The 22,882-nt window shown below is 44.4% G+C and overlaps 1 protein-coding gene across 4 annotated transcripts in view; it reads left to right on the forward strand.

Annotated features, from left to right (window-relative positions):
- Positions 1-1,290: 1,290 nt before the first annotated feature.
- The window catches only part of LOC137563190 (lamin-B3-like), a 48,501-nt gene continuing 26,909 nt past the window's right edge, over positions 1,291-22,882 (forward strand). For 3 of the 4 annotated variants that reach the window (XM_068275333.1, XM_068275330.1, XM_068275334.1), the window contains exons 1-5: positions 1,291-1,850; positions 7,404-7,560; positions 8,924-9,049; positions 17,118-17,288; positions 20,066-20,191. In XM_068275333.1, coding sequence (XP_068131434.1) covers positions 1,483-1,850; positions 7,404-7,560; positions 8,924-9,049; positions 17,118-17,288; positions 20,066-20,191 — 948 coding nt within the window. In that variant the 5' untranslated portion in view covers positions 1,291-1,482. The remainder of the gene's footprint in view (positions 1,851-7,403; positions 7,561-8,923; positions 9,050-17,117; positions 17,289-20,065; positions 20,192-22,882) is intronic. The other variant, XM_068275331.1, reaches the window with a different exon arrangement.

Consider the following 22,882-nt stretch of genomic DNA (forward strand, 5'->3'; position numbering starts at 1 on the left):
AGTTATCAGTGTGGCATGTTGCAGAGCGAAGCAGCCTGTGATGGGGGTCATCATAGCATAGTTATCAGTGTAGCATGTTGCAGAGCCAGGCAGTCTGTGATGGGGGTCATAGCGTAGTCAGGCAGCCTGTGATGGGAGTCATAGCAAAGTTATCAATGTAGCATGTTGCAGAGCCAGGCAGCCTATGATGGGGGTCATCATAGCATAGTTATCAGTGTAGCATGTTGCAGAGCCAGGCAGCCTGTGATGGGGGTCATCATAGCATAGTTATCAGTGTAGCATGTTGCAGAGCCAGGCAGTCTGTGATGGGGGTCATAGCGTAGTCAGGCAGCCTGTGGTGGGAGTCATAGCATAGTTATCAATGTAGCATGTTGCAGAGGCAGGCAGCCTATGATGGGGTCATAGCATAGTTATCAGTGTGGCATGTTGCAGAGCGAAGCAGCCTGTGTTGGAGGTCATCATACCAAAGTTATCAGCAGGGGCGTAGCAATAGCCATAGCGGCTGCTATGGGGCCCTGAAGCAGAGGGGGCCCAGGCAGTACTTAATGTATTCACTATTAACTTTCTTGTGTTCCTCCACCCTCTGACTTTGTTTCAGGGCCCACACATGCAGTGTAGATTGCATGAGAATGTCAATTGCCCAATTAACTCCTATGCATAGGGTAGGGACAGGTGGCCCCATGAAAGTTTTGCTATGGGGACCCCATAATCTCTAGCTACACCACTGATTATCAGTGTAGCATGTTGCAGAGCCAGGCAGTCTGTGATGGGGGTCATCATAGCAAAGATATCAGTGTAGCATGTTGCAGAGCCAGGCAGTCTGTGATGGGGGTCTTAGCGTAGTCAGGCAGCCTGTGATGGGGTCATAGCATAGTTATCAATGTAGCATGTTGCAGAGCCAGGCAGCCTGTGATGGGGTCATACCATAGTTATCAGTGTAGCATGTTACTGAGTCAGGCAGCCTGTGATGGGGTAATCAGATTATTATTATTATCATCATAGCATAGTAGTTATCAGTGTGTCATGTTGCTGAGCCAGGCAGGCTGTGATGGGGTCATCATACCATAGTTAATAGTTATCAGTGTGGCATGCTGCAGAGCCAGGTAGCCTGTGATGGGGGTCATCATAGCATAGTTATCAGTGTAGCATGTTGCAGAGCCAGGCAGCCTGTGATGGGGGTCATCATAGCATAGTTATCAGTGTAGCATGTCGCTGACCCAGGCAGCCTGTGATGGGGTCATCATAGCAGTTATCAGTGTAGCATGTTGTTGAGCCAGGCAGCCTGTGTCAGGGTCATAACGTAGTGTGCGTAGGTCAGTGTGGCGTAGATAGCAGCAGGCTGGACACGGTATACGCAGCTCTCCTCCTCCCTCCGGCCGGTACAGGCGCTGGGTGGGCAGCACCGATCTCCAGGGGGAGCTGATATAGAGGGGCGCAGCTCGGCCTCCGCTACTCCGCCGCACGCAGGAGGGAGGACTAGACATGGCCGCCTCCACTCCCGTTACTACCGCTAGAAGCACACCACGCACTCCGCCAGCAGGAGTTCAGTCCCCGGGCAGCCCGACCCGCCTCTCCCGCTTGCAGGAGAAGGAGGAGTTGCGGCATCTCAATGATCGGCTGGCCGCCTACATCGAGAGGGTGAGGTCTCTGGAGGCGGATAAGTCTCTGCTGAAGCTGCAGCTGGAGGAGAAGGAGGAGGTCACCAGCAGGGAGGTCTCTAATCTCAGGTTGCTCTATGAGACCGAACTGGCAGATGCCCGCAAGCTGCTGGACCACACTGCTAACGAGAGGGCCCGACTGCAGGTGGAGCTCGGCAAGATCCGGGAGGAGCACCGGCAGCTGCAGGCCAGGTCATTGCACGCTCAATGCCCGCAGGAGCAATGCCAGGCTGCAGGCTAGCTATGGCATCTACCTTCTCCTGTGCTATTACATGTCACCTACATCCTGTGCACACATCTCTCTGTCCCTTTCCCTCCCACAGACACCTAGGCCCTTTCACCTGTGCCCACCCCTCCCTGTGCGTGTGCACAGACTTTCATGCCCCTCTTTACACTGTGCCAGGCTGTGTGGTTCTAGGCTTACCTGGGGATGAGTTCATTAATATGTGGCAACCCATCTCTACCTAAATTTCACATCTTTATAGGTTTACATTGGTATACAAAAACACTGGAAAGTAGCTGTACATGTGTAAACCCACTTACATCGCCTCTAATTCACTTGGGTTCCCCTAGAAACCAAAGGTAGGGTTTCCACTATCACAAATCGCACAGGAAATGCACAAACGTTTTTTGTTTTTGTTTTTTTCCTCGCCCTTTTATATCTTGCTGTGCCATTTTTTGTACACTTGCAAATCATGCTCCATTACATTGCATGGGAATGAAATGCGAATTGCACTGGAATGAAACCTGCAATGTGTTTGCATGTTGGCAAGATTCAGATTGTGCTAGTGGAAGCTATGTGCTTGATTCACAATTTAATATGGAGCTCTTGTAATCATAAAGCATGCCTAGTGGAAACCTACCCTTATGACATTGGTGCTGGTGTATAGAGACCACAGATTTGACTCTGGAGCAGGTTCTTGTACCAACTTGGAATTAATTGCATCTCACTGACCATCCATGCTCCTCTGGGCTGAGCTGGAACTTTGCATGTAACTAATCAGACTCAGAAGGCTGATGATTGATTGTGACATCTGAATTATCAGCTATTGGGTATAAATCTTAAGTTCATGTTTGGCCCAGGGAAATGGTTCTCATTCTGGAGCAATAGAAACGACTGAGTTGAAATTAAAATATCTTTACTGTTGTGTAAGGATGGTCAATAAAATGCAGATCTGAGTTCAAGCAGAATTATGTAAATTAATGCCGTTTGAAAGTGGATCAGTTAAATCCAACCTTGGCTTCATTTGGTCAAAGTTTGAGCAATAAAAATTTGCATAGTCATGTACGAACTCTGAATTATTTGCATCTCATTGACCATACCTACTGCTCTGTTTATAAAACTAGTACAACACTTGATGGCCTGTTATTTTGACTTTCTGAAACTCTCCCAACCATGGCCTGTATGTATGGCCTTGATTTATACGTACATTTTTGAAAAACATTTTTCTTCCTTGACAAAAATGCAGCAGTGTTGACCTATAGACAGAAACATGTAGACATGGTTATGGGGCATTAAGGGCAGTTCAGAAGAAGCAGCTTCTTTGTAACACCAACTACCCTCAGCTACATATGCTTGCCTAGGCATGGCCTTTCTCGGCCTGTCTCTTGTAGTGAGCAAGGAATTTGCACACTTAAAAAGAAGTCAATTGGCTTTCCCCTGAAATTTGGCCCTAGACTATAATGGCCATATCACTATGGTAGGATTAGATTATAAGCTCCTTTTGAGGGACCATTTAGACTATATAGTCTATGAAGTGCTGTGGAAGGTGCCAGCGTTCTATAAATAATTATTAACTAAAGAGTTTAATATGGAAGTGCTGTTATGTCACCAGGCACCTGATTTAGAAGCCTCAAATATTGCCACCCAGCTTGCAAGCGCCTGAGAAACCACATGTTGGTTTCCAGGCATTTAAAGCGGTATTGTCACCATAAAAATCTAATTTCGACAGCAACTGGTCTGAGTGTATTAAGTGATAAAGATGCTAATCCTGCATTCAAAACTTGCAAAACTTTTTCTGCTGTTATGGTTTGTAGTTATCACATACTTTAGGAGCACTGGCCCTAGTGCCAAAGAGTTGAATGCTGGGAGTTCTTTTTATCTAGAATATATTCTTCCTCTTTCATTTATTTCCCTGCCTAGCTGCTTATCAGAAACACCCTCTGATTACTTGTGTTTACAAGCAAGGCTGAGGTGACTCAGTGATTGGATGTGTAAATAAAAAAAAAAAAGTGCAGTTAGTATACACCTCAGTGGGAGTGTCTGAAGACTCTGGGAGGAGGGCAGCTAATAATGAATACACAATGAGCAAAGGAGGGGGGGGGGGGGGGGCAAGAGTCGGGGAGGATATGATGTCAGCAAGATGGCCACTGCCTAGAATAGGATTTTCTGCTTTTCCTTTATAAAATTCACAGGAATCATTATGTGGATAGCACAATACATCTGTTATGTAAGTAGAAGTAGTATTTATCTACTTATATATGTGTTTTTTATTTCTAGGTTAGCATGGGTGTCACTTGTTCTTTAAGAAAACCTTTGTTTAACCACTTGCCGACCGCGCACTCATACCGCGCGTTGGCAAAGTGGCAGCTGCAGGACCAGCGACTCAGTTCTGCGTTGCCGGCTGCAGGCTAATTAATCAGGAAGCAGCCGCTCGCGCGAGCGGCTGCTTCCTGTCAATTCACGGCGGGGGGCTCCGTGAATAGCCTGTGGGCCGCCGATCGCAGCTCGCAGGCTAAATGTAAACACAAGCGGAAATAATCCGCTTTGCTTACAGTCGTACAACGCTGCTAACAGTAGCAGCGTTGTACCAGATCAGCGATCCCCGGCCAATCTGCGGCCGGTGATCGCTGTCACATGACAGGCAGGAGCCTGTTAGAGGCTGCACAGGACAGATCCGTTCCTGTGCAGCCTCGGATCTCCGGGTAAGGGAGGGAGGAGAGGGAGGGGGTGAATTTTGCCGCGGAGGGGGGCTTTGAGGTCCCCCCCCCCGCAACACCCAGGCAGGCAGGAGCGATCAGACCCCCCCCCCCCCCAGCACATCATCCCCCTAGTGGGAAAAAAAGGGGGGTGATCTGGTCGCTCTGCCTGCACCCTGATCTGTGCTGGGGGCTGCACAGCCCTCCCAGCACAGATCAGCTAAAACAGCGCTGGTCCTTAAGGGGGGGTAAAGGGTGGGTCCTCAAGTGGTTAAATGGGGCCTAAATAAATATGTACGGTAATTCTTTGATAACCTAAATACAGAGGTTGCGGTGAGCAAATCTGCATCTGTGTTATGCTAGCCATACACACATAGATTGCCACCCAATTTGACAGGGATTGAATCCTCCTACTCAGTGCACACTGAAATCTAGTGAAAATCTGTGTGCAATCTATTGAAAAGTTATCAATCTGCAGTGTAAATCTACTGACACTCCTCTGTTGCCCTTTTTTAATTGTATTTTTTCATTGTCCCTCATTTCTTGTTTACCAGACAACCATTTTTCATAGTAAAGTCACAAAGCTCCATCGAGGTGTCATGGACAGGAAGTCAAACTTCCATCCAGAGAGACACAGACTGCAATAAAACCATTAAAGTTTTCTGACAACTTTCCAAATTATTCTAAATTAAGGCATAATCCTGCAGTTGGGCTGGGTGGATGTGAAGGCAGTGCATGAATGTGCTGGGTTGCTTTACTGACACAGAAGAGGTTTAAATACCATTTTCCTACAAATATAGTAAAAAAACACCTCTCCTTTATTTTTTTTTTTAATTTTTTTTTTTTATTTTTTTCAAACTCAGATGCATTTTTGATATGGGAAGTTTATCAGCTTATGGTCTAGTCGCTTGGACGCCCAAACCAGCGCTGAAAAATGCTTTCATCATTGTTTGAGCCATACATAGTTGAAACTTTATTTCACTATATTTATGTCTATGCGTGCTTCAAAAACCATAAACTCCCCCCTTCCCTTACGCAACCCTCCCCATTCCAGAATTAACCATGTCTTACCATATCCTGTATCCCCTATATCTTAAATGAAAGGGAGGTGTAATAACCTGTTGTTCTTGCAACCGAGTATGTATACACATTCAGAAACTCTTACATTCAACCAAGCATACCCTTCCTTAACCCATAACCCATCCATATTAACCTGGCCCAACCCACCTGACCACCCCACTTTTCCACTCTTACCCCCACTCGTGTTATACAGCGTAGCCCCTAACCCATCTTATTATATGTATACTTATTGCTTATCCATATAATTTTTTGTAATTGACAGCCAGGTATCCCTATAGGATCTGACCCACTGAGTACAATCTAAGTCAGGTGTGTGATCTGCTGTGTCGCCGTTGATTTCGCTGCCACACAACCGATCCATTCTGCTCAACCAGTCATCGAGATGGGGGGGGGGGGGGAGTCGAGTCTTTCCATTTTTCTACTATCATTCTTTTTGCGACTTTTGTTCCTAGCTCTTTAATTAGAGCACTTTCTTTACTATCGCCTGCTTCAGATATGCCAAAAATAGCTTCACTTGGAGAAAGTTTAAAGCCCCCTTCTAGCAGGTTTTTACAAAAGCTTATTATACTATCCCAAAAGGTCTTTGATATGGGACATGCCCACCACATGTGCAATTCGGACCCGTCCTCCTGCCCACACCTCCAGCACAATTCTCTTTGTTTGGAAAATTTTTGTATACGTTCCGGGGTAATGTACCATCTAGCAGTGGTCTTGTACTGGGTAAGCTGGAGATCAATATCCGGGATCATCCAATTTTTATGCCAAATCGTGAGCCATTTACTCCAAACACCTCTCCTTTGAGTCAAATGTGGACATATTTACTGGCAGTATAGTACATCTGATGCCGTGGAATAGCTGTGACTGTATATATACTTGTTTTTGTGAAAGAGCTCACAAGTAGTAGTATAGTAGTAGTAGTATATGCCTTATGTCTATGTGTCTTTTTATCTAATAAAGAGCATAATTACATATTGATGGTGCCGGTCTCTATACTACTTGGATCTGCGAGTCAGGAGTGCTGCCTGACTCTTTGACCGTGGCACATCATTGTATCTACATACAGGAGTGCTGTCCATCTCTACCTCTGCCAATGTGATAGAGCTCACAGTATCTCTGAGGAGGGCACTTTATTGGATAATGGACTTGATTCACGCACAATTAAAAGTATTGCTGTACCGTGCATATGACAGCACCTTATGCCACATGCATCTCATTAAACATAAAATAATTTCACCTCAGAGCAGGCATGGTAAGACACCTCCACAGCTCACTATCTAATACAGCTGTCAGGGATTATTGGCCTAATTATTGCTAATGGTGGTCCCAAAAAATTCAGAAATGGTTACTTTTTTTTGGTTGCACAGGAACTTGTATAAAATGGCCTTATATTTTGCTTTAGGATAGGTGCACAGTGGGAACTGCATTGTGTTTCCTGTAAAAACAAGAACCCAATTGAGGGGAAAAGTGGCATCACATGGTATGCCAGTGTTGTGTTGCATACAGTCAATAAAAAGTATGCCTCACTGTTACCGCTTGCACTGCATTGGGTTATCGGAGCCCGTTGGATCGCTTCACAGCGGATGCACTCTAAACTTTGCACAGACATCCAATTGCAGTACGATAACTTCGCCCCACTGTAAATTCAGCCCAAGTTTGCTGTCACTAAAGCCCAAACTGATGGCTGATGCGGAGTATGATTTATCTGATGACCTAATGTTTAATAGTTTATGTGTAATTTTTTTGCAGGAATGCCAAGAAAGAATCTGATTTAAGTCTTGCTCAGAACCAGCTGAGGGAGGCGGGATCAAAGCTGAACTCGAAGGACGCTGAGATCGCCACTATTCTGAGCGCCAAAAGAGATTTAGAAGAGGAGATCCAGGATCTGAAGGCACAGATAGCTGGAGTATGAGATTTTACTTTCTGGTATTGTCTCAGTCTTTATAGGAAATAGCCGAATAGTATGTAAAGAGGGAACAGATATATCAAACATGAAATGGTATTTCAGAGCGCTTCCTGTATTCTAGTGGGGAAATGTTGGAATACTGCCATGTGCTCTCTTCTGTGGGACAACCTTCTGGGATATGTTGTGCTCATTTGTCTCTCTGTGGCCTTACCATGATCCATAGGGCTGGGCTTGGAATAGGTTTCTTGCTGAATGTTTTTCTGCCAAGGATCTAGCGTGTGTACAGCGACCTCGAAGCCAGGCGAAAACAATTCGACCAAGCGCCGGCCAAGAGCAGTGTTCTTCCCACTCACCTCGCTGCTGGTTGTGTGACATCACTTCTGTGCCATTTGTTGCCTCTCCGCCCTTCCCCTCCCGCCACTACACTGGCTGTGTTTGCCCTGTGTTCAGGTTTTGAAAACCACATTTTCATTCACTTGAATAATCGCAGCAGCGCAAAACGCAAGTGTGTGTCATCCCTTAGGTCTCTTTCACGTTAGTCAACGCATGCACAAACTCAAGTTCCTGCACGTGTTGAGTGACATTGGGAAGTTGCGGTGCAACGCTGATTAGCGGCGGTAGTTATAATTCACCAGACGGGAAACCGCTAGTGCCGGACGATTCAAAGCTCTCCCGGGTGTGTCACACCGTAACAAAGGTAAAATGAAAGTCTATAGACTTTCATTTTACCTTGGAAAACAAAAAATACTGACTTTGCATCAAAATGCCAGAAATCAGCTCTGGTGTGAAAGAGCCCTTAGCAGGAGTACAGTCTCAGCCCTGCAGTGTTGTCGGAGGGATCAGATCTTGATACCAGTTGGATGACATGCCTCATACGTGTGTACAAGGCTTAAAAGACAACTGTAACTAGAAGGCTATGGAGGCTGACCTGTTTATTTCCTTTTAAGCAGGCTATCTTGCTGATCCTCAGCCGCTAATACTTTTAACTATAGACTATGGTGCATGCAGCAGATCAGGGGTTTCTGACATTGTCAGATCTGACAAAATGAGCTGCATGCTTGTTTCTTGTGTTGTTGAGACGCCACTGCAGCCAAATAGATTAGCAGGGCTGCCAGGCAACTGGTATAGTTACTCTTTAAGTTGCTCTGATCATACATGTCAGCAGACCATAGATCTCAAATTTGACCCTTAGTTCAGCTGGATCAATATATTTGATTACATTTTTGCTCTCTAGCTGCCTTAAAGGTGTTGTATGAGGTTAGGAAAGTGTTTGTTTGTGTTTTTGTTTGTTTTGGTTAGTAGAATTTCTAACTATTTGTAAAGTGTAATTGAAAACCTTTGTCATGTGTTTTGTGTTCTGTAGCTAGAGTGCACATTACAAGACACAACAAAACAGCTGCACGATGAAATGCTGTGGAGAGTGGACTTGGAAAACAAGATGCAAACGCTTAAAGAGCAGCTGGATTTTGAAAAAAACATACATAGTCAGGTAAAGTACATTTTGGGAATAAATGAGTATTAAAGGTTAACTAAATAAATGTTGTAGGTTTTGGATAGCGGTGAGGGGTTAGAACCTCAATTGGATATTTATTCCAGAGTGTTACTCCCTCTGTTAGAATTTACCTTAATTCCTATTCAAGTATGACAGACTGCAATCGGTAACATATTTAATGTTGGTTATGTTTAGAACTAAAATACAATGATCAGTTTTTTTTTTGGGGGGGGGGGGTTTAAGAAAATATGAAATGCATAAATTGTCTTGTTAGTTCTCCATCTGCTGGTGACACTGGCAAATATAAGTAGAGAAGTTCTTTTCTGTATTGCTTTTTCCAAGAAGACACATTGGCCCTTATTCAAGTCACGTTTTCTCCTAAGGGGTCATTTAACATCTGTTTAAAATCTTTCTCTTCTCATCCACCAGGAAAGGCCCCCCTGAGAGTAACATTGGTCCCTCCCATATGGAAATGCATGCAAATCAAAATGTTTAATAGATTGTGATTCACAATTAACCTCTCCCTGGGTATAGAGCTCGACCCTTCCTTACATCCCCAGTTCTTTCATTGTTTCCTCTCACCCGTGGTCACACTGCTTGTTTTTTTTTTTATTATTATTATTATTATTATATTTTTTTTTAATTTTTTTTTTTTGTAGGGAATCCAGATCACACCTATAGAGTAATAGAGTAGTTGCACCTTTAAGCCTCATGGAGGAAAACATCCCGGCTTCAATTTCCAATTCAGGAAGTTGGATTTCTCAGACAAGCTCTTCTTAGCCCTGTGGTGGCCGAGAAGGGCTTGGTTCCCTTTTCTGCGGACCCTAAAAGTGAGGGGGCCATGGTACTTAGGGACAGACCGGATATGTTGAAACAGGGGGACCTGGCACATGACGACCCAGTTCATTTTAACCTAACAGCATGGATCCTGAAGCACAGAGTCTAAAAGAACAGGGTTTTGCATAATGTCCTAGCTACCCTACTAAAATGCAGAAAAAAAGTATTAGAAACATTTACAGTAAAGTAGGACAGGAAGAATATCAGATGGCATGAGATTGAATTTGTTGTGGAATTCTTGCAGTTTGCCTGTATGCTACATGTACAGGTTTCAGTGTTATCTGTATTTATAAATAGACCACTATCTGGGAAACTTCATGTAAAAACATTTTTGAGGGCAGTTGCCAGGGCTCAGACAGTTTCAGTTAAAGTATTTTCCCATGGGATTTTATCTTTAGTGATATTAGATTTCTTAATGTCAGAGAAGTTAGAACTTTAGCAGGATGTGCCTATTAAGCTACTGACGTTGAAAGTGGCTTTTTTTGGTAGCGATTACAACTGCGAGAGAGGTGAGTGATATTCAAGGGCTATCCATAAAGGATCCATCCAAATAGGATAGTGTTTAAGCCAGACCCAACCTACCTTCCTAAGGTAGCCTCACAGTTTCACAGACCTCAGGAGGTGGTGCTACCATCCTTTTCCACTAACCCACGTATTGAGGGAAAGAAAGCTGGGAGGTTTAGATGTCAGGAAAGCAGTCATTACTTACCTCTAGAGAACACCATGGAGAAGATCTAGTCATTTGTTTTATTTGCGGTGAGCCGTAAGGGTTTACATGCCTCAGAAAATTCAATAGCCAGATGAATCCGAGAACTTATCACATTGGCCTATCAGAGTGTAGGTAGTAATATACCTACAAATATAAGGGCTCATTCTACCAGATCCTTGGCAATTTCTTGGGCAGAGAGATCCAGAGCTTTGTTAGACCAGATATGCAAAGCTGCAACGTGGTCTGGACACACAGCCTTTGTGAAGCATTGCAGTATATAATCTCATTATAATAAACTCTGCTATAGTAAACATTTGGGTATAGTAAACTACCTCTCCAGGTCCCGGCCAATCTGCATTATAAGTCTATGGGAGCAATGCCTGGTATAGTAAACACTGATATAATAAAACTTCTGTTATAGTAAACCTGTTTTTTGGCCCCTACGTAATGCTGACTCTGTAAATAGTAAACAGTGGGTGGCGCTTGCATCATATGTTACTGTGAAACCCATGCTCTCTTCTGGCTGGTTGCAAGTGATTTGATGCCTGATAACATTTGTAAGACAAGAAGAATGGCACCGGTGCTGGATATACTGTACAAATGTGCAGCCTGGGGAAAATGAGTAATAATGTGAACGTAAACAAAATGTCTATTTTGCAATCACTGATAAGAGTATTGTCACAGTCCTCCCACAGGATTGTACACATTGCCGGGTATCTCTTCCCTTATTAGCGATGACGCTTCTGGTAACTTGTGGAGTACAGGCTACTTTCACTTGTAGTGCAGATCATTAGCGGGGCCTACTTGCTGCAAAACTGAGTAGAGAGGAGAGTGCTAAGTCACCCAGGTTGAGGTATCGGAGCCACTTGCATAACAGATGTGAGTGCCTTATCGTTATTGGCTCCATTTCGAAGAGAAGCTTCATGATTGGCTCAAGTGCAAGCAGAAAGTTTTTGCAGGGCACTTGCTGCAAGTCCTGCCCACAGAGGTATCGGAGCCACTCGCAGGAGGCTAGTGACTGCCGCTGTTCAGTGATGGCTGCCATTTTTAAGGAGCCCTGGATACTGTGCTAGCGATTTGTCCAGCCTGGCTATGTAGCCCTAGGGTATACTTAACCTTGGAATCCACCAAATCTGCAGGTGCTAGTACTGTACCTCCAATGGGAGGCAGGGCCGGATTTCTACTTCTTGACGCCCAAGGCCCACTGTCCACCAGCCCCCCCAATCTCTAACAGCAGCCTCACCACACACACACTTCCCCCCCCCCCCCCCCCCCCCCCAGCAAACACAAAACTTTAACTGAAACTACTGTAGAAAATCATCTTACACACCACCGTTTCAGCACTGGGTCCCTCTCTGGTCAAATGGTTTTCTGCAGTGTTCGAGCTTGGCTGCAGGCGAGTGTGTCCATACTGGGCATGCACAAGTAAAGCTGGCACATGCTCAGTAGAACTAAGTCACTTGTGTACTGCTTTTTTTCCTCCATGCACAAGCATTTCATTTTACTGAGCATATGCGAACCTTATTTGCACGTGCACAGTACAGATACACTTGGCCACAGTCCCTGCTTGCGCACTGAAGAAACCTTTTGAACCAGAAAGGGACCCAGCACTGCAACTGTGTATGTGTGTGTGCATCTGTATGGAAGAAGGCAGTTAGAACTGAGGAAGGTCAACTAGAGGAGATGTATGCATGCAGAGGGACAGAACTAATGCCTGGTACACTCAATGAGATTTTCTGTCAGATTTCCTGTATGATTGACTATTCCCAATATGTCCAATATGATTTCTGATCAATTATCCGTTTACGGCTATGGAAAATCGATCGAAAAAATCAGATTGGATATGTTGGAGATAATCGATCTGACAGTAAATCTGCCAGAAAATCTCATTGTGTGTACCAGGCATAAGGGTCAGAAGGGCTGGTGTAAGGTAGGTGAAGGGCAGTTAAAACTGAAGAGGTGGTCATGGTGAGGAGAGATCAGTCAGGCTGGGGTGAGGTAAGAAAGGATAAAGAAAAAAGAGAATGGCAGTCAGAACTGAGGGGGTGTTCATGGTAAATAAGTCAGCCAGGGTAGGGAATGGTAACAATTGAAGGGCTAGCCAGGGCCCCTGTTTCCATAGGGGCAAACAGTTCCCAGAATGCGCCCCCCTCCCACCTATAGAAGCGCCACAGCTTCCAGTTTGCCCCTCCATAGAAGCACTACAGTTCCCAGCATGTTCCAGCTCTCCATATAGGCACCACTGCTCCCAGCATTTTCCTCCTCCATATAGTATTGAGGTGTCCCCAGGGCCCAAGAGCGGGCTGCCAAAACCCATCCCCCAATGTGTATAGTGGTCTGCAGTGCCCTTCAGACTATTCACAGCAGGGCGCACTCACCTGTCCAATCGGCATGCTCCTCCTTCAGTCTGTGTGCATCATCCTTGTGGATGCCTCATCTCCATGACCTGGCAGCATGTACATTACTCATGTGCACCTGGGTCATGGAGATAAGGCGTCTGCGTGGATGAAGACTGAGGCACCCAGAAGAGTGCGTCAGAGGGACAGATGAGGGTACTCCGCTGCGAACACTCCGCAAAGGCATCATGGACGACTATACACATAGAGGGAAGGGGTCTACCAGCTGGCTCTGGGGACATGGGGGACACCCCAGTACTATGAGGAGAAGGAGGTGCATGCTGAGAGCTGTAGTACCTCTATATAGGTGGACATTCTGGGAGCTGTAGTCCCTCTGTATAGGTGAGTATGCTGAGAGTTGTAGTGTCTCTATAGAGGGGGCATGCTGGGAACTGTAGTTCCTCTGTAGAGGTGGGCATGCTGGGAGCTGTACTGCCTCCATAGAGGGGGGGCATGCTGGGAGCTGTAATGCCTCTGTTTAGGTAGGCATGCTGGGAGCTGTAGTGCCTCTGTATAAGTGAGCATGCTAGGAGCTGTAGTGCCTCTGTATAGGTGAGCATGCTAGGAGCTGTAGTGCCTCTGTATAGGTGAGCATGCTAGGAGCTGTAGTGCCTCTGTATAGGTGGGCATGCTGGGAGCTGTAGTGCCTCTATAGAGGGGGCATGCTGGGAGCTGTAGTGCCTCTGTATAGGTGAGCATGCTGCGAGCTGTAGTGCCTCTATACAGGGGAGCATGCTATGAGCTGTAGTGCCTCTATGGTGGGTGGAGGGGACAAAGGGGTCACCATCTAATGCTGCTTCCTGGGTGTGAGGTCAGGACCAGGTACTCACACAGGTTTGAAGTCACTGTCTGCAGCAGAAGTTAGCCAGGCACCCGATCCTTCAGCTTCCTGACCTCTAATCTGTACAGAGTCCTGCTTCAGCTTCTCCCAACGTGCAGTACTTCGGATGATTTCAGCACTCTCTCCCTCCCCCGTGCTTTGCTATCGGGACTCAAAGGAGGGAGTGTATACATAATACACAAAGCTGCTATGGCCTTCCTGTCCTGATAAGTTCTGCTGTCACTGTGCACAGAGGTCTGTCTCCTTCTCTGCATGTGCCCTGGGGTTTCTGACTCGTGTATGTCTGCACCAGTGGTATGGTGACACTTCCGTGCAGCACTTGTTCCTCTATGCTGCCGCTGCCTGCAATCATCTGATCATGCTAACTTCCCTGGTGTTCCACCTAGCACACAAACATGCTGCAATGTGCAAAGCAGTGCGGGCGGCTACAGACAGATGGAACTGAGGTGACAGTGGGACACAAGTGACTCCCCAGTCGCCCCAAGAATTCCCCGCCCTAGGAACCGTCCTTGGGGGCCTGCTCAGAAATCCGGCCCTGATAGGAGGACAGAGTTGCTCCTTTGCAGCAGATAATGTACCAGGGCATGCTGGGCCATTTCTAGGACAATTTTTGCTATAGTAAACCACTATTCCTGGTCCCTTGGAGTTTACTTTACTATAACGAGATAATACTGTACTGGGTCGAATTTCTGTTAAGCCAGGATCAAGCGTTTGGTTGCAAAATGCTTCAAGCAGTTATCCCTCCCTAAGGTAAGATCTGTTTCTTGCTGGTCTCGGGGAGCTCTCTCAGAGGACGATGAGAGAAAGGCCGAGCTACTTACCGAGGACTGCTGCTTTATTTCCCTTCCCACACTGGTATAATTTTAGATATAAATATGTGTAATATACAAAATATTTCTGGGTGAACTATGTACTCTTCGTACCACTTCGCATCCCTGGGGTTTTCCCCCTAAAAAAGCAGAACAATTTTCTACATTTCACATTCTTCCCATATATTAGCCAATAACTTTATCACTACTTATCACACATAAATGATCTATACCTTGTTTTTTTTTTTCGCCACCAATTAGGCTTTTTTTTGAGTGGTACATTTTGCTTAGAATTATTTAATTTTGTACAGATTTTAATGGTAATAAGGGGGGAAAAAATGAAAAAAGGAATTATTTCTCAGTTTTCAGCCACTATAATTTGAAAATAATAAGTGGTACTGTAGAGTAAACCTACACATTTGATTTACCGGTTTGTCCTGGTTATTACAGGGTTTAAAGTATGATCCTATTACAATGTATGGCGACAATATATTATTTGGAAATAAAGGTGCATTTTTTTTCCATTTTGCGGCTTTGGATTTTTCTTTAATTGTTGTGGCACTTTTTAATCCTCTCTGCTCCCTAGTTAGCAAGATGTGCTCCTTTATACCCCCCCTCCCCCATACTTGGCCAGATGTGCCCCGTTACCCTTCCCCAGCCCCTGATGTGCCTCTGTAACCCCCCCCCCCCCACTTCAGTAAACCAGACGTGCCTGTTTATCCCCCCCCCCCCCCCCCATAGTTAGCCAGATGTGTTTTTTTATTACCCCCCTCCCCCCATTCATAGCCAGGTTTATGCCTCCCCCTCCCCCATTTATAGCCAGCTGTGTGCCCCTTTTAATTTGTATCTCTCCCCCCCCCCCCCCCCCATGGATAGCCAGGTGTTGGCCCTTTAAGATATATTATCTCCTCAAATTGTGTCCCCTCCACGACCTCTGCAGAGCTAGGCGCAGGGAAGCATTAGAAGTAAGAATCTCTCACATGACCTTGTTCCACTGGCGATCACGATCTCCTCCCTTCCTCAAGCCGGGACCCAATTCACTCAGCATGGTGAGGCTGACAGCGGGACTACAGGGAGAGGATCGCGATCGGCGCAGAAACAAGGTCAGGTAAAGATTGTTACATTGTAATCCTCCATGCTGCCCGATCGCAGCATGGAGGGGGGTATTACAGAGGATCGGGTGGGGGGATCGGAGACCCGGGAAGGGATGCCAGTGTAGTTAGGGGGAGGGGGGTTAATGAGCCCAGGAGCGTGCTAGCACGCCCGCTGTGCTCATTAAATGACAGCAACTTATAATCACGTCATGTGGCTTTCAGGAGCCACTTGCAATGACGTGATTATACTGTATGCGGAATGTAAACTGGTTAAGAACTGGGGCTGTAATGAGGGGTCTAGCTATATACCCAGGGAGAGGTTCTAGTAACCACTTTTTCCACCACTACAGTATATCTACGTCCTCTGTGACGTCATCTAAGCCACTAGGACGTAGATCTGTCGTGTCGCTGAAGCACAGCTGTGCACGATTGGACTTGCTCTTGTGCAAAACCTCCGGCACTATCTGCTGCAGCACTAATTGTTGAAAGAGAATATATCTTCCCTGAGCCAATAAGATTGATTTTTACCGTCTAAAATACTTTTATTTTTTCAGTTCATAGTGAAGAATAAAGTGGCATTATTTCAGAATCCAATATCTTCACCATAAATTGTGACAGGAACATAACAGTAGAAATAGCCAAACAAAATGTTGTGGGGTGTGTGTGTTTTTTTTTTTTTTTTTTTTTAATCTACAATAGCGCTTTTTATTTTTAAATTGGTAAAACTAAAAAAAAATTTCCCTATTAAAATGCATACAAAACATACTTGTTAGAGGGAAAAAATAACATACATTGAAAGCCTAGTTAGTTTTGAAAAAAAGATATAGATTTCATTTAGATGTCATAAGCAGGGATAACGTTATTGCTGATTAAATAGGGACATAGCTAAAAACTGCTCAGGTCCATAAGTGGGAAGTAAGATCTGAATGTGAAGTGGGTGATCAATATCATTTGCATGAAGGGGAGATGTCATGGAGGACTCGCAAAGCTTTTCCGCACGCTGCATTTGAAAAAGTACGGTAGGTGAAAAAGTATAGTCAAAATTATTCATAGCATTTTCTTGTGTGCTGGTGGCTTGAAAGGCATTTCATTAATGGGGTGGGGAAAAAATCTCCTAGGAGAAAATGCAAAGTGAATAAGGATTGTTGGGCCCAATCAAATTCCGTTTTCTCCTAGGAGCTAGGTGAGATTTCACATTTTATCAGTAAAATGCCTTTTAAGCCACCAGCAAGCAAGAAAATACTAGAGTGCTGAAAAATTATTTTAAACAAAAGATAACAATTATCTCCTAAAAGAAAACTTGGGAGAAAAATGGAATTGGATTGGGCCCATTATGTGAATGACCACAGAAAATGTTCCCCTTTGTCTGTGTTTTGCAGGAGCTGTGTGAGATGAGGAAGCGTCACGATTCCAGGATTGTGGAAATAGATTCTGGTAGAAGGATAGAATTTGAGAGCAAATTGGCTGAGGCCCTTCAGGAGCTCAGGAGTGACCATGAGCAACAAATCAGGGACTACAAGGAGCAGCTGGAAAAGACCTTTTGTGCCAAGGTGACTTTTGCTTGAAATATGGCTAGATTGGAAAGACGTGCACACAGTACAATTTCACTAACCAAAAAATTAGCCTCTTATTTAGTTCTGGGTGACAGTCTGCCATGTCTACTTCATCTGCAGCAGTCCATGGCCTGGAAATCCTCTGACTGCTATTATAGTTCTCAACTTCTCACATCACAGCAGGATGCAGACTGTTCCTCCTCCCCATGGGCTTGATGCACTACACAGCAGTAAAGTTGCCATGCACAAAGAGCGCACTGCAGTTAAGTTACTAGAACTGGGGGAGCAATGCAGGTTAATTTACCTGTCTCCTTTACTGCCTACTTCTGGTGTTAAAACATAGAATTCAGATTAGGATGGGGATGGTGCCTTTTTTTTCTTTTGTTTTACCCTCCATGCAGACTGGTATAGTAATGTTAATCCTGGGGTTCTGCTAGTGTGTGTGTCCTAGTGTAGCCTTACATATCCATAGCAAACTCCATTGCATTTCTCTGTGGGCTGGTCTGTAGATATTAGGTAAGTGCTAGGCATTTGCCTGCCAATCTTTTATGCAGACTAAACTTTCTAGATTGTTGGCTCAGTTGTCCTCAGGACACCTTAATTATAGGCTTTTAACAGTGCATTTGGCTTACCGTAAATGAGCTGTTCCTTGTGTAGAGAGAGTTGGGTGGAACTGTGCACACACTCAGAGGTGGATTTTTTTAGGGGTAGTGTAAGGGTTAGGTATTGGTTAAGGTTTTCCAAAGTGTCTAATCGCTTCCTCAGTCCTTTTTGATAGGACTCTAATATTAGTGTTTGTAAGGAGTCTGCAGACTGTTACATGCCTTACCCTGAAGTAAAACCAGTATATAGTAATGGTATACAGCTATGCTCGGGACACGTACTCTCTCTGGAGGAAGTCCTTCCTCTTTGACCTTTTTTGCTTCCTGTCTGGTCTTTTTTCATGTAATAGATGGCTTAGTGTAGCTCTTTCTATTCTCCTGTTAACATCTGCTTCATGCTCTAAAGTGCTAAACATATAGGCATACTATTTTTACTGTAGGTATCCTGAATATGTAGTCTATAATCCTTTGCTAGTTTATATTGCTTACATTTACTTCAGGGCCACTTAAAGGTCCTCCTTTTGAATTCAGCAATGTTGTTTGGAAATAAAGCTGGGTACACACATGAGGTTTGTCAGGAAGATTGGAAAGACTGATCATTCGAAAGATTCTGTACACCTGCAATGCAAAAGATCAGTTCATGCAAAAGAACCAAGAAATGCTTCTGTAGTCTATTTACTTAGTTCTTTTCACGCCTTGTTTAACGAACAATCCTCTGGGGATCTGATCCACTGGGATGGATATGAAAAATTGACCCTCATACTACCAGAGGTGGTAAAATTGGTCCGTGATTGACCCACCATAATTGAAAGGGTGTACCAGGCTTTAGTGTTTATCTCCGTAGGGACAGGGAAGTAACATGAAGAGGATGGGGTATTGTCTTGTATGATGGGGCTGACACTGTCCTTGCTCTCCCGCCATTGCATCAGAAAGCTATTCCTAATGGGAGCATACAGAGAGTACCAGATGATGGTGGCCCTATATAGTTCTGGCAGTGCTATACAACAGAAGTATGCTTTCTATTTGTACTGTGGTACTTTAAAGTAAAAGACTCACTTTGTTATATAATTACATAATCATAGCAACCTAATTGTAAAGGGGGAAATCCATTTTGGCCCAATTTCTTCTATGAAGATGGAGCTTTTTTCCCATATGGTTACTGTAAGGAAGTGTGTTGAATTTTTGTGTCACTGTAATTTAGTGCCAAGTACAGGTCTTTATTAGCACTAGGGGTGGGCAATGAGATGCAAATATGCAAAGTTGATGCAGAATTATGCAAACGCTGTATACACATTTTATTTAGCTTGAAAATGGACCAATCCAATTTTACCTCAGCAGGGATGTTGTCCATTTTCATTCTGCATAAAAAAATTGCATAACCTTGCATCAGCTGGAATTATTTGCATCTCACTCACGGTCCCTAATCCGCTCTATGACCTGTGAGCACATGCAGGGAACTAGAGTAGACCTTGCAGAAAACACTCCTCAAATGTAACGAAAACTGTCTGTAGTAGGTGAAAATGCAAATACTCAGTCCTTCTATGTGTGTATGTGCTGATCCAGTATACCACTGTATCCCTTTCTGCATCCCTCCTGCATTGGGAGGCCTCTCATGCCATTCTTTTTTTTCTGAATAGTATTTTTAGCAAATTAAAATCATGAATGATTGATTGAAAGGCATTTATACACAATAATACAGTACATAAATCAAATGTCAACAATGATTTTTCCTACTGTTGGGGATACTTCCAGTATACCACTGTATCCCTTTCTGCACCCCCCCCCCCCCCCCCCTCCTCCCTGCATTGGGAGGCCTCTCATGCCAATTTTTTTTTTTTTTTTTTTTTTTTTTTTTCTTCCTGAATAGTATTTGTAGGAAATTTAAAATCATGAATGATTGATTGAAAGGCATTTTATACACAATAATACAGTACATCAAATGTCAACAATTATTTTTCCTACTGTTGGGGATCCTTGTCTAACGGGTATTCATGAAGAAGTGCATGCTATAATAATAAGGTCACGAAAAACTGATCTAAGAGACTTGGATCATTTCCAGTGGTCCATTATAGCCGTGAATCCTGACTTTCTTATAGAAGGTCTTGTGCAAGCTTTCATTCACTATAATTCTGTTTCACTATAATAATGTGGTGTATTATGGCCTCTTCACAGTTGGAGAATGCACAGCTTTCAGCCGCCAAGAACAGCGATTATGCCAGTGCAACCAGGGAGGAGATCATGTCTACAAAGCTCCGAATAGACACCTTGGCTTCACAGTTAAGCCAGTATCAGAAACAGGTACTGCTTTTGTTTTCATAGTTGATTTATAAACTGTGGTTGGCAGTTGCCCTGGAATGTCAGGGAGATGTAGTTCATAAAGAATATAATGAAAGACGGGTTGTATGGTATTTTGCTAATGAAAGATGGGTTGTTTGGTATTGTGTATTTCCCAGACCAAACTCCAAAACCCTTTATTACACACATTTATAGAAGGATTGTCATAAACAATGTATTGCTTGTCAAGTGTCTTGTGAGCAGGAGAGGCATTTCAAGCAGTGATATATTGTAAACATTCTGATTTGTGTTTGTGAAGTTGCATCTGTAAGGAGAAGATGGCACAAACCTCTCACCTTTCATCCGTAAGTATACCAAAAGGAATAGATTAGAAAGGTACCATTATGAATCTTTTCCCAGAACGTCATTTCGGACAGCACCCCTGGATGAGACCCATCTCCTTCCGCACTGTGGACAGGAAACTGTTAAAACAAACATTTGCATAAGCAATAGGCAGCAGTACATAAGATACATTCAGGCCATAGTACCTCAGTTTAGTTTCCTGTCCCGGACGGAATGCGTGGGGAGATGTCTCCAGAGGTGCCATCCATGTCAGGCGGCAGGGGCAGCGTTCTCAGGGCTCCAGGTGCAGCTGTACAGGGAGACAGTCTGGAGCCCTGCAGCGTGTAGGAGGCTTCTCCATTGGTGGCAGCGGATTTATGCGCACAGGCGCGCGCATGGAAGAAAGGTCACTTCCGGTTGAACCGGAAGTAGTCGCGCGCATGGCGTCCCGCGTGATCTGAGGTCTGAGCTATGCGGCAGGGGCCGCGGCGGTGATTGAAACAGCAGGCAGCTGTTTCCTGGAGGCGATATTTGCATACAATGAGCGGCAGCTGCCGCTTAATTAAGGAGGTAAGCAGCATCTATTTAAAGCATATCAGGACATGATTCAGTTGGTTTGTGACTTTGAATCATGGAGGACGCCGCTGGGTCAGCTTCTACACAATCTGTTAAGACTGCCCAGGAACCCTCTCTGGCAAGTAGATGGATAATGATATTCTACTTAACTAGATATACATTGATATACATATTTATATCTGGAGGGAATGATCTAATGGCTGGTTATTTCTTATTATGTCTTATAGCCTAAAAGACAAGATAAGAGTGATAAAGTTAAAGAGTCTGACAAATCCTCTGCTCATCCCAGCCAGCATGGATCTAGCAAGACGGATAAGAAATGTGCCTTTTGTAACAGCCATATATCTTCTTCTTCTACTAAGAAGTTGTGCCGACATTGTACAGATAAGCTTGTTAAGGAGGAGTCTCCTGTTATATTCAAGGACTTAATGGGTTGGATGCGGGCCGAGATGTCCTCAGCAATTAAAGAAATTAAGGAGTCAGCCATTGCCTCTACCGCTTCAGCTGCTTCAGATATCGCTGGAACCAGTACTGCTGTAGATCCAATACCTATAGTAATTAATCCGTCTTCTCCAGAGGTACCTGTAGTTCCTTCCGTACCTCCTAGGAGACTGAGAAGAGAGAGCGATATAGAGGGTTCGGGTTTATCAGAAGGGGAGATTTCACCTTTTGAGGAGATTTCTAATGAGGAGGATGATTTATCTAGGCCAGATAAACCTAAGTTTGCATTTTCACCCGAATTAATGAAGGACTTATTAATTGCCATGCATGACACGATGGGTATCAGGTCTGAGCAGCAATCATTGACACCTCTGGATGAGATGTATGAAGGCTTGGCGGATCCCCAGTCCAGGTTTATCCCAGTCCATAATACTCTTAAGCTTATGATTCAAAAGGAATGGGATAACCCTGAAAAGAGGGCCTTCTGGCCCAAATCCCTGTCCAGACGGTACCCTTTCAGTCCGGAGGACCAGGGGTTTTGGGGTGTTCCGCCTAAGTTGGATCCATCTTTCTCAAGGGTGTCAAAAAAGACTGATTTGCTCTTTGAAGACTTTGGGAATCTTAAAGATCCAATTGATAAGAAAATGGACAATATCTTAAGAAGAGCATGGGAATCTTCTTCTCTAACATTTAAGCCTGCCATAGCCTCCACAGCTGTAAGCAGATCTTTAAGGACCTGGCTTTTGGAGGTACAGAACAAGATTGCTTCAGGAGTACCTAGGGAGGAGATTTTAAATGACTTTCCTAAAGTTTTGAATGCTTCTAATTATTTGATTGATGCCTCAGATGATACAGTTAAGTTAACTGCTAGAACTACAGCTTTAGTTAATTCAGCAAGAAGAGGAGTATGGGTGAAAACTTGGAATGGTGACACTGCTTCAAAGTCAAAGTTGTGCGGCATCCCATGTGAGGGAGGTTTGCTTTTTGGCTCAAAGTTGGATGATACCTTGGACAGAACAGCAGATAAAAAGAAAAATTTTCCAATTAAAAGGAGACCTTTTCAGAACAAACGTCCCTTTCGTCCTTCACCCAAAAACGAGCCAGATCCCAGGTCCTCTAAGGGTAAAAGATGGGCCCCTTATAGACCACAAAAGCCCAGATCCAATTTTGTTCCCTCAAAAAAGCCAGATAAACAATGACGCCAGGATCCCAGTAGGGGGGAGAATTGCAAACTTCTTCGAATTGTGGCAACCTCTATTTTCAAACCAGTGGTTGCTAAGGGTAATATTGGAGGGTTACAGTATAGAATTCAGTCATCTGCCCCCAACTCAGTTCTGTCTTACTCCCCGCCCAAAG

The sequence above is a fragment of the Hyperolius riggenbachi genome, chromosome 3 (genome assembly GCF_040937935.1).
Source record: "Hyperolius riggenbachi isolate aHypRig1 chromosome 3, aHypRig1.pri, whole genome shotgun sequence".
Taxonomy (NCBI): Eukaryota; Metazoa; Chordata; class Amphibia; order Anura; family Hyperoliidae; genus Hyperolius; species Hyperolius riggenbachi.